Raw genomic sequence first — 12,501 nt, 5'->3', positions numbered from 1 at the left:
TGGTTTAAAAATAACTTTGAAATTTGTGGTTTTACGAGGGTAGAGCGGTGATGTTGTTAACACGGTTTTTAGCAGCTGTTAGTTTTATGTTAAAGCAGCCGTTTACCCGCAATAACATTTAGCACATATTAAAACAACTTTTTATCGATCATTTCATTCATTGTCAAGGTACAATTTCAACTAAATAGCAGCTACGATTGATGTCGTTATGTAGCTACGTAAACACAGCATCAACACTTCTTTTGTTGCATTCTTTGTGATTATACCGTAATGTTTTAACCCGATCAAAAAACTGAATCTTGAAAACTAATTATTTCATTGCAGCCGATATATAAAAATACTGTAATGGTTTAAAATGATTAATGCCCAGATTTAAAAAAAAAACACTTTTATTGCAGCGTTTGTGCTAATTCCGTTAAATTATAGAGGATCCTGATTCTTGAAATAAAATCATCCCTTAATTCGAACCTTGTGCATTTAAAACAAAATTATTTACAAAACTACAGAATTAGAAGAAAAATGCTACATAACATTATAATATAAAAACTCTAGATTTTAACTAGACAAACACAAGCTTATAGCTCTCTTTTCATTGTGTTAAAATTTTTTTAAAGATTTAAGAAAATGAGTGAGATATCGAAAAACGTATAAAAATTTTAAAGATACATATATTTTATGCAATTCCAAAACATTCCACGTTTCTACAAGTATATATTTATTTTTATTCTGTCTCTCACTTCTTCATTAATCTAAAAAGCTATTAGGTAGATACAACTTTATCTAAATTGTGTTTGTATACTGTTTACCTAATAATATGTATTTTAGTTTTTTTTCGACTTGAATTTTCAAGTCTCTAGATAATTTATATGTTTGAATTGCTTCACAAATTAAATAAATAAAGTATGCACTAATTGTACTGTAAATGTTTGAAGAAATATATAGTTTGCTATAATAAATTACAGGTAATAAAAAAAATTCTAAAATAATTTAGAAGTTTTATTTTTTAAATATAATAAACAAAGTAAAAATAAATATTAAACTTTACAGTGCTAATTTTTTCTGATTAACATAACAATATAGGAAAATGTTTTCAATTTAAAACTTTAATACTAAAATGCTGTTAACATGGATTAACTCCACACAAGTTTAGAACAAGTACATTCGCACGACAATAAAATTTTGCGTGTGATGGTGTGAAATATTCTTGCTGAAGTGTATAGTAGGCCTAGTAACAAAAAATATTCTCTCGAGTTTTAACGCGAGCACTATGTCGGAGATTGTCGTACAATAGGGACACGTTGGGATACTAAATTCTATAACTAACCCGAATCAGGAGCGTCAATCGGTACCCCGACAGTTGTATGACCTGAAGCGTACAGGCTTCCCTATCAGTACTAAGGTGTATACATTAGTATTATAGAGCGCCCTATATTATTGAGACTAAACCAACCAGGGGACGAACCCGGCGACCTTGCGGTAGTGTAACCGATGGCTTCTGAGAGCGCCTGGCTACGACCCTAATACATGGTCGGTCGTCGAGATGATATAACTCGTGCCTTTGAGATGATCTACCTCATTATTACATCTGGGCCGTCGAGATGATCTACCTCATTATTACATCTGGGTCGTCGAGATGATCTACCTCATTATTACATCTGGGTCGTCGAGATGATCTACCTCATTATTACATCTAGGTCGTCGAGATATTATATCTCACTATTACACTCGTGTTTTCTGGGTCGTCGAGATGATCTACCTCACTAATACGTTAAGATGTGGCTTGCTCAACCCTCGCCCTTAAAACTGGGATCTAAGACATATAGCGCCGGGTTTGTTTACATTTTAACAACTCAGTTCATTCCCTACCATCCGGGCTCATGAGGCTTGTAATCTGGGGACGGTCACCTATCTAGGAAAGAAAATTCCTAAATAAAACAGAGATGGGGCCCAAACAATTACCAAATTAGGATTCCTTTAAGCTACTCTTGCAACACTTCTAGTAGATTATGTTCAGGTTTATTTCATTATGTATATATAATAATGTTGTTCTATGTTCGACACTAACGAAAATCTTTTAATTACAATCTTCTTTGTATCAAAGGTTTGGTTTTTCAATATGTCGAGAGCACTTAATTAAGGAACACTTAATTAAGCAAGGTATTTATAGTATGGAAAACTAAGATTCTGGGACTTTTCTAAAAATAATACTTGTTACCGGGTCACTATTTAAACTTCGCTGTCCATTTAAAACAATCATATTTCTGGCTGAAGATAGGTAATTATAATTGTTTATTAGGGATTATTAGTTTAATAATCATTCTCGCTTTTTATTCGGTGGGTAGTGGGTGATGGTTGGAATTTACTGATGTTTGTGACTATGATTTACTATGTGAAAGGTAATTTAACATAGGCGTATACTAGTGTTGAAGATGTAGTTTTAGGGCCCGCCGATTAAACTATGGTGTAGTTAACCTCGACGATTAGAGTGTTACAACGCAATATATGCCATTTATTACGTATAAGGCACAATATTTACCTTAAAGTACAGAGAAGTGGCGTAGCTACCATAAAGCTAGCGTAAGCAAGGCATAGGGGCCAACGGCACTTTGGGGGCACTTTTGCCTCTTCAAAAAAAGTAAAACGTCGCATTGAAATTTTAATATTTGTTTAAAAAAATAATTTAAAAAAAAAGAAAAATTCAGTTTATTTTCTATAGTAAAAATAATTTAAAATCTCCAAAAAGGACCCAAGTCCTTTCTTACTTTAGTGGGATTCAGTGGGGGTGTGGGGGGGGGGGGGCGTCGAACAGTGCTCATTAATAATAATTTTACTACAGGCGTTGTCGCATTGAGAGAATCAGCCTGTACATGAACTTGAACTTTGGCTATTTTGTAAGATCGACATCCAGCACCCGTAAATCTACATGCATCGCTACAAACCTCAACTGACTGGGAAATTCCCTACCCCATCATACAGACCTACTCAATGCTTTCATGCAGCACACCCTAGTGCGTCTGAGCAATAGTGTGGACCAACACGCACCCCCACAACAAAGATCCAAAAAATATCAGTTTTATAAAACAAGATCACTCGACTAAAAATACACAATTTGTAACGCGTTGATGAAGTGCTTACAGATTGCTTCTTTACCGTGGTATGTGAGCCTATATAGCAGGAAGGTTAGTTAGTATACATATTATTTAACATTCTACTCTAATCGGTAAGGAGATTTTTATGTGTATGATGGAATTCTTAAATTTCACTATTTGTAGATTTGCCCATTGGGTCATTAAGTTAGCCATCCTAAGATTCGAACATACAGACGCAGCTAAGATAAATCCCAGAAAACTTATTAATCATTAAAAAAAATTAAAAGTAAGGAAAAAAACCACAGATCTAAATAATTTATGAGAAATTTTTTAAAAAATTATTTGGTTAGTGGCGTCACAATGCCGGGTGTTAACCTTACGTGTTTACTAAAGAAGTCACCACATCGTACCCAATTTAGCATTTTCGGTGGGGTGTCATCCCTCGCTCACTAATCTTTTTTTAGCTTGATACAACTTAGTTTTGCTAGTAAATTTTGCAAGGTTTTGTCATGGTGTCAATCCTAAATGTTGACATCCGATGCGGATCGCACCTTTGACCCCGCCTTATAACGCTACTGTGTTTCTTTACTTAACAAATTAACTGTAAGACTGTAACATTTTTATAAAATCATATAATAATATAATAATAATATAATAATATAGTATAAATACAAAATCAGGATGTATTAAATATAAAATATAAAGTGTATTTATATTATTTAAAAAAATCCTCCTTCTTAAGTAGCAGTTGATTTCTTCGTTTAAATCCATTGTAGCCTGACGGCTGACGAAGGGGCCCACTGATAATTTCTGCATCGGGGCCCGAAGGCCATTAAAATTAAGCACATCATTTTTAAGAGAGAGAGAGAGAGAGAGAGACGATTACATTAAAAAACTATGTGATAGTCTTTACACATTGTGCAATTTAATTTTATAATATGCTAGAATCATTAAAAGAGTAAAGTTACGAATCTCAAATCAATGGGAGATTTTCAAGTTAATCAATGCAGTGTATTATACATATATGAATGTATGTATATTATACGTTTCGTCACTAATCAATTGGTTTTATGAATTTCACTATAATACCAATTTTTTAAAGAAATTGAATGCATTCAATTAAAATATTTTTTTTAATACAGCGTCTATGGATCTCCGATGAACGGTTTCAAATCGCATCCGAATTTTATGACTATATACTGTATATACAGAAACATCGCATCGCACCATTCTGGGGCAGAAACCTCCACATGAGTATTCTCATTAACTTCCCAAAGCTCCAAGGTGATCAAAAAAAAGTGTAGTAATGCATATAAGGCACACAAACAAAAACTCCGACAAACATATTAAGAGAGAGAGAGACAGCGAGAGAGAAAGAGAGAAAGTGAGAGATGCATAGGTGGATATTTATAATCAATAATTACATGTGTACAAAAACATAAAATAACAAAATAATGTCAATGTTAATTGCAGTAAAAGCAAATTTAACGAGTTGTGGTGGGGGAGTATATCGACAATACATCATATAAATTATAAAAGAGTTGAATTATAAAGAAAACTCAATATCGTTTTCAAACCATGCATTGTTATATATTCAATTTAAAAAAAAAAGAATGGATCTTTCAGCGAAAACATAAATATAATATTTTAAAATATTTTAAAACTGTTTAATTTAATAACTGATTTTAGTTATATTGTTTATTGTTTCTGCAGATTATAGGAAAGTTTATAAGGTACTAGCTAAACGGCAATGTTCAAGACATATTGAATAATATCGGGAAAACTTCATATACAGGATTTTACGTGGCACTAAAAATAACATTATGACGAATCGCCATTTTCAATTCAACATAGCCCTATAGGAACTGTTGAGGAAGGTATGTACTTTTTATTTCTCTACCTAGTTTTATTAATGTAGTTGATTCAATTGTAAATTATTGCTGAATGTAGTTATTAAAAGAGAAAGGGGAAGCTCTAACTCCAATTTATTAATGACATTTTTTTAAACACTAAAAACATTAACATCAAGATATATTACGTCATAGTATGGTTGTATGTGTTATAACTTAAGAATATAAGTATGCAAATTATTAAAATAAAGTAACAGACATAAAAATAAATGTGTGTAAAAATTTTCGATTGAAATAACACGAGTTAAACATACATTTTATATTGACTAAGTAAAGAAAAATTGAACGCACATCATGAAACGTCGACCTGTCTGCACACACGGAATTCCACATTGATACATTTTTTTTAACTTTTTAAATCGGCCTACAAAATAGCAGATTTTATATTTTGCTTTATACACATGAGTCAAAATTCGGGACGAAAGAAAATGTTATTGAAAATTAATATATATTAAAATTTAGTTTATACTCAGCACCCCCCCCCCCTTACCACACACTCTAAAAGTTTCTCTGTTTGCCTTCCCCTCCTCTCTGTGAATCCCCCCCCCTCCCCATCGCTAAGATCCTCGTATAGGCTAACAGTATAGGCTTGTCAATCGGGAAAACATCAGATTACACGATTTGTTCTAAAAATATCACATGTGTTTATTTTATGTTTCTCCCTAGACACATAAATTTTCACACTGACGATCAAAAATGAATACGCAAAGAAAAGAATAAAGACATTGGAACGAATTCGGGCACAGACAATATAAGAAGTTATTTATCAAACGATTTAGACATAATAGATTCTATATAAGTTCGGGAAAACCGTAGATTAACAAACTTACGTGGTACTAAAAATAGCACTCTGTGAACGATCGTCATTTTACATGAACATGGGCCTAAACGAGCTTTTGCTGGCTGTATGTAATTATTATATCTCTTTCTATTTATATTAATTTAATAAGTTTTATTTTTAAAAATAGTTCCTAACTTTAAAATAAATAGGCCACATTGAATAAGATAAACTAAAATATGCTTTGATTTATTCTTATTAAGTTATGTCAAACACAAATTATCAATCTAATATACATATATTGGTATATATCGTATGTAATTAACATATTAACATATAATTTTAATGTTTAGCTAGCAGTTGCACGTAGTCAGCTAAACTGTTGTTTTAATTAGGTGGGTGTCGGATGGGTAGCTACTGATTTTTGCGACGCTGAAAAATTAAAATCGTTCATGAATGTTTTTTTTTTTTTGCGGAAAGAAGTGTAGTTTTATGGGGTGGGGATTAAAGTAGATAATGACGTTCTGACGCCAGTTTATTACAGAAGGTTTTTTAACCACTAGAAACAATAACATCAAAATATATATATTATATATATTATATATATAATATATTGTATATATATATATATATATATATATATATATATATATATATATATATATATATATATATATATATATATATATATATATATATTAATACTAATAGTTTCGCTGTCTGTGTATCTATCTATTTGTGTATATATCTGACAAGAACGCTCTAGAGAAAACACAAGCAATTTAAAAACTTGCACAGTGAAACGAAAACGAAATATGACGTCGTATTGAGCATAGGGTAAAAAATAATCTCAAGCCGGAGAGTGCACACAGTAATATGACGTCATTGATTCTCGAGTAAACATTGAATAAAAAAGGCAATTTGGTCTAATCTAAATGGTTTGCGTGAAGAGCTTCTTTCATACAATTCTTCGGGTAGGGGCGAAGTCCCACCCCCGCGTAAGAACGTCTGAGCCCCCCCCCCCCCTCCCCAACTCAAAAGAAATTTCTTCATCGATACTCTATAATAAAATTACCGCCTAATTAATGTGTCTAATCTAAAAAGTGGTTTTCTTGCAATTTCTTTAATGCAATTCTTCGGGTAGTGGCTAAGCGCGACACCAGTGTTTCTTTCAGACTTTTTCCTCTCTTCCGGTAGGGGCGAATCCCCGCCCAGATTCTTCCTTTAGTTTGTATGATCTACAAATGCGACCAGTGTTTCTTTCAGACTTTTTCCTCCCCGGAGAGGGGTGGGGGTACTTGAAATTTTCGGGGGCGGGGGTAGAATTTTCTGGGAGGGGGCGGACACTGGAAAAATTATATAATTATATTTCGTTGCATGGGACGGTAGACATGCTTTGGGGTGTGTGTGGGGGGGGGGGGGGGGGGCTGAGCCCCCTCCTCCCAAGTAGAGTTGCCTGAAAGAAACTCTAAATGCGACTTTTGTCATGAATGAGATTAGGTGCATGGTTTAGGGATATGCCTATAACTATATTTTGTATAAATTAAACTACCGATTCTGGATAAAAATCCGTTTTCAATGTCATTTTTCGATTTCGGTTAAATTGAATAAAGGTGGTGATTTTGGTTTTGGTTTTAGTTTAGAGAAAAGAGACAGCATTATCAACCTAGCGCCCGTTGTATCCTTCCTCAACGGGCCATTTTTCTCGTACGTATATATATATATATATATATATATATATATATATATATATATATATATATATATATAAATATCAGTAAATCTTAGTAAAGTTGTATATATTATATATTATTCGTTTGTAGATGATTAAATAAAGTAACATATTTAAGGAAATTTGTGTACTATTTTACCTGTAGAGAATAACTTATACACATCATATTGACTAAGTAAAGAAAATTGAATACCTATTATTAAGCTTCGACCTATCTGGAAACACGAATTTGACTTTGTGAATTTAACTGTTTAAACCTTATTAAATCTGCATACACAAAAACTAAAGATTTTAAATTGTTTTAGAGCGAATTTTTGTATAACTTTACAAAATGTTGTCAAAGGTCAGTGCTACTATAGGTATGTTGCTAGCAAATTGTATTACTTTATTTGATCAAGCTGTGGATCTGCTTTTATAAAAAACAGTTTGTTTTTAAGTTTTGTTCATGGTTTGCCAATAACTGAACTGAAACTTTTTAATACGTTTAATACAGATGTGTTATGCGAATTGTTGTTATTTTGGAAGGAATCGAGCTTAATGTCAAGCATTGTGTGGGAAAGATTAGATCTAGATTTTATTTGAATAGGATTTCAATACATCCAATGCTCTATAAATTATGAATAGCCTCAGTCAACTTACTAATGGGAAGTAGATTCTAGATTCTATGTCTTTAGGTCTAGATGTCTAAATCTAATGTGTCAGAAGCTATGTTATGGGTATAGGGCTAGGCTATAAATCAATCAGAATGTAAGTCCACTAGTACTAAGTAGGAAAATCTAACAATCAGAAGTCACATCATATGTTTCCTATTCCCTGCACCTATTTTGTATTCTTAATTTACACACACACACTCAAAATACTTTATATTCTGGTGAATTTTCTTGCTACAGTTTTTTGGCTTGTTTTTCTATCTAATATGATATTTTTATTTCTTAGAAAAGCATGAGACATAAAAGAGTGCTCTAAAAAATAAACCATAGAAACTTTTGAAAATAATTTAAACTATACAATGGAAAAAAAGCATTCAAATTTTTTAATTCAATAAATTGTAAATATAGCATCTTAGATGTATCTTAGATACAATTAAACAAAAGCCCAACTATTGTTTAAGTACCTTTAAAACTAAATTGCTATATGATGATTTTGTCATCAGTAGGGCTTCTTTTAAAAAAAGTATAGACATATAGACTATATTTTTTATGTATGCATGTCACCGTCAGCATATTCACTTCTTTTGCACTGTCTAATGGTGCATAAAATATTGTCTACTATTTATTTTAAAAGTCTACTAAATATTTCAAATTGAATTTAATTCTTAAAATATTGGGTTATTCCTTGTTAGTTTGTTTTTAAATTGTATGTAGTTTTCTACCTCTCATTTTTGTTTAAGAAATAAAACAGTTACATTTTTTTTCAGATCTGAAAGTACAAAAATTGTGACAGCTGTGTGTATTTGTTCTTAAAACATATCTTTTTAAACAGAAAACAGTGTAGGCCTACATTTTTTGGTAAGTGTTTGAATAATTACAAAACTATAAGCTTACATTGATCAGACATAAAGGATTAATTTTGAAAGGTTACATCTGAAGTTCTGGATATAATACAGAATATCATTAGAAATATCATATACATAATTTATTAATAACTGAAAGACCATTACAAATTTAACTAAATAATGCATATCTTTTAATTCCATTTTTCGTTTCAATGATTAATTGTATTTAACTTGTATGTATCTTACAGGACAATTGCAGGTTTTTAATAAAGCACTTTGAATGTCTAAAGCAACACATTTCATGGAAAATTCCAACAAAAAGCCTGAATTCTCCACGATTACAGGTAATGAACAACTTTATTATACATAAATTAAGTGTCTGCTCAGTAATTTAAGGGAGAATTAATAAATCTTCTATAAATGTGAGCTAATCTAGCAATACAATTATGTTTTGTTATAGTTTTATGTCAACAGGTAGAGGTATACTTTTATGTTTAATTATTCAGAAAAAAATTAAAATGTTTTTTGTTCATTTTAATGGGTTTGCGTTATTATATCTTCCTGTAAGTAAGGAAAACTAACATACTTATAGTTTTGTTTTCAGATGTAGTGCATATAAATCTGTGCTAGCATGCACATTATATGTATTAAAATAATATGTGACTTTTATAGTATAGAAATATTTATTTGTTTTAAACAGTTTAGAAAATGTTCCCTTGTTCTGTAAGAAAACCATTAATTTCTTTTTAAGATTTATCATGCTGTGAAAACCCCAACAAAGCTAGACACAGTTACAAAGCAGGTGTGTTTTGTCCAGGTAAGAAAAAATAAATATAAGCTGAATATAATAAATCTAAAATTATACATTTGTGCTAGTTTAAATAAATAAAGCATAGCTAATTAATTAAATTAAAAGAATTTTATATAATTTTTAAAGCTATTTTAGTCAGTTATTAGTTTCCCCTATTCCTGTAGGAAATCATGAAGCTGAGATGTGCTATGGAGGAGAAGCTGATCTACACAAACATGTTACTGGTTGTACAAAGAATCCAGGTCACAAAGATTTTATACCTCTTAAAGATTTCAACTCAAATTGTCTCCCCTCACGTTACCATGACGACGACCTCGTGTTTAAGACAATCAAAACAATGGCAGCCCTAACTGTCCAGGTAAAGACTAAATTCACCAGTCTAGAGAGACCAGAGTTTTACCCAGGCACTCAAGTTCCATATCCATGTTATAATGACAGAGGAAGTCACGTGATGAGGTTAGGGACGGGGAGGGTGTGCCGTGTGGATAAGTACAAGGAGAGGGACAGAAAAACTTGTCATTGTGCCAAGTGTCAAGTCTCTGCCACACCCAGCAAAGTGTGGGCGGAGGTTTGTGTGATGACAGCCAAACACGTGGTGTTTGATGACAGTGAGGCGAGACAGACCAGGTGTGTTTTAGGTTTCGATGACAATAAAAGTCCAGTGGTCAGTCTTGATGGCTGGGTGGTGGAGGTGGGTGGGTCAGACATTGAGAGAGACTTGTGTAGGTTGAGATATGTGACATGTGACTTAAAGTTGATTGATGAACTGCTCAAGATGTGTCGGCGCTTTGATGGTCTGTGGAGGGAAGTAAGAAACAAATACAGGAGATTTGATGATGTGGACAAGTTGACCGTTGTAGTGTCACATCCTCATGGCTGTCCTAAACAGGTCTCTGTAGGACAATGGACACACAAACATGAGAGGGATGATGATAATGATATTGATGATTTGACTTATATTATCACCTCGACCAGGTACTGGTACACAACATGTACATGTCCTGGCTCCAGTGGAGCGCCTGTCTATAGGCCGGGATATGACAAGTGGCCGTATAACCATCCCCACAGTGGATGGGACTCTGAAGGAAATTATAGTGGGGAGAATGTGGACTGATGTAGCTGTTAGTTCTCTCCCCTTGTCTACACAATGTAAACAAACAAAATGGCGGAACATTTCCCGTCATTAAGCAGTTTGTTTGTAGACTGGCATGTCTTGTAAACATTTTATTACATTTAAATGATTAAAACGAATGTTTTGATTGATTTAAACCGTTTAATTCACATTTACATTGAAGGATTTAAGAGGTTTTTTTGTTACAAAAGTTTTCAATAATCTGCTTATACTTTTTGTCGGCAAATTGTTGTCATATAGATTTCTACCTAGATCTATAAGCTGGATATTACCTGTAAATAAAATGTAACCTACCTATCAAATGTCATATTTAAACTGTTTGTTTTTCTTTACAAAATGTTCACACTAAGGGACATTAAATGGTAAAAGAAAATGTTTTTCTTCTGTTGTTATTTTAATCGTTGTTGTCTGTCAATGTCTGTTGATGTTTAAGTTGTTGTTAAACAGCTCATGTTGTGATGCTGACGTACGCGCTAGGTTGTCATGGGTTGTAAGTTTAAAGTTTACAACAAAGTCCATTTGTTTATGCCTAATGCACCTGTAAGACTAATTTAAATGAGATAATTTGAAACAAAAACGGAATTCTAATCATTTAAAAATATTTCTACACATCACAATCACATACTATATTTAGATATTTCGAAGCTTCTAGACCTGCTCCAAAAGAAAAATGAAAAAAAAATAGTTTCATGCTGTCATTGACTGATATTTGTGTAAACATTGTTGTCATTATAATTGACTAGAACTCCTTTAACAAACCTTGAATGTTATAGTATAAGACAACTTTTATAAAAGTTGATAGATCGGCAGTGATAAAACAACGAGTGTTACTTTAAATCATAGTTTTCAAACATGAAAACTGTAAAGCAGGGCATTATTTGGTAACTGAAGAAATGGGATTAAATGGTCGAGTAAAATAGTACGCGCATTTTGTCCCCAGAGACAAGAGTTTGGTCCCCAGGTTCGATTACCTTTCTTGATGCACAGATCTGATTTGTACCTGGACATGTTTGGAGTAAAATATTTCTGCTGGGTGTTCCGTGTGGACTCAATGACATACTAAGTCATGGGTATAACACCAACACATGAACTCTACTTTCTCTGTCGAATTGATCGCATGATATGCAAGCTGGCTTTACTTTGAAATTGCAAGTCAATTTAAATATAATATGTAACACATTGTTATACACAACTGTTATACCAATTCACTTATTTTCGAATATCGATACATTTTCAGTTATAGCTTGAAGATGAATTTGGGGACAATATCGGTTTCATGAGTTTACTCTCTGTTAAATAGTTTTATTAAATGATAAAATAAATGTATGAAATAAACATCCTTGGAAAAAAGCTAAGCTATAAATACTTCGATCTCTAAATTGGAAAAAACTACTTTTTTGGTCAAAGGGAAGTAACAATGAAATAAAGATTCAATGTCAAGTAATTACATAGTTGTTTCCCTGTTTATTAATTAAATTAAATTTATGAAATTTTTATATTACACAATAAATTTTTTTAACAGTTATTTGAGTATCAAAATGCGCCTGTCTAACA

The 12,501-nt window shown here is 32.3% G+C and overlaps 2 protein-coding genes across 5 annotated transcripts in view; one reads left to right on the top strand and one right to left on the bottom strand.

Moving 5' to 3' along the window:
• The window catches only part of LOC131938139 (uncharacterized), a 312,258-nt gene that overhangs the window by 213,672 nt on the left and 86,085 nt on the right, over window positions 1-12,501 (bottom strand). The window lies entirely within an intron of this gene.
• Window positions 4,913-11,309, top strand: LOC131938140 (uncharacterized). 3 transcript variants are annotated; one of them, XM_059296051.1, is made up of 5 exons: window positions 4,913-4,966; window positions 8,927-9,017; window positions 9,253-9,348; window positions 9,756-9,821; window positions 9,980-11,309. In XM_059296051.1, exons 3-5 carry the CDS (start codon window positions 9,285-9,287, stop codon window positions 10,927-10,929), a joined length of 1,080 nt encoding a protein of 359 aa, XP_059152034.1. In that variant the 5' UTR covers window positions 4,913-4,966; window positions 8,927-9,017; window positions 9,253-9,284; the 3' UTR covers window positions 10,930-11,309. The 3 variants fall into 3 exon arrangements, with proteins under 3 accessions (XP_059152034.1, XP_059152036.1, XP_059152035.1); XM_059296053.1 differs by lacking the exon at window positions 4,913-4,966 and adding an exon at window positions 5,883-5,904; XM_059296052.1 differs by lacking the exon at window positions 4,913-4,966 and having other exon boundaries at window positions 8,998-9,015; window positions 9,252-9,348.

Source organism: Physella acuta, unplaced genomic scaffold (genome assembly GCF_028476545.2).
Source record: "Physella acuta isolate Inbredline_101_S28 unplaced genomic scaffold, ASM2847654v3 ptg000235l, whole genome shotgun sequence".
Taxonomy (NCBI): Eukaryota; Metazoa; Mollusca; class Gastropoda; family Physidae; genus Physella; species Physella acuta.
This window is presented reverse-complemented; position numbering and strand designations above follow the sequence as displayed.

What these genes read in the sequence shown, in the direction of transcription:
- LOC131938140 (XM_059296051.1), top strand. Translation starts at nt 9,285, where the DNA reads ATGTCTAAAGCAACACATTTCATGGAAAATTCCAACAAAAAGCCTGAA. An exon ending in TGAATTCTCCACGATTACAG is followed by an intron (nt 9,349 to 9,755) that starts GTAATGAACAAC and finishes TTTCTTTTTAAG; the next exon opens with ATTTATCATGCTGTGAAAAC. An exon ending in AGCAGGTGTGTTTTGTCCAG is followed by an intron (nt 9,822 to 9,979) that starts GTAAGAAAAAAT and finishes CTATTCCTGTAG; the next exon opens with GAAATCATGAAGCTGAGATG.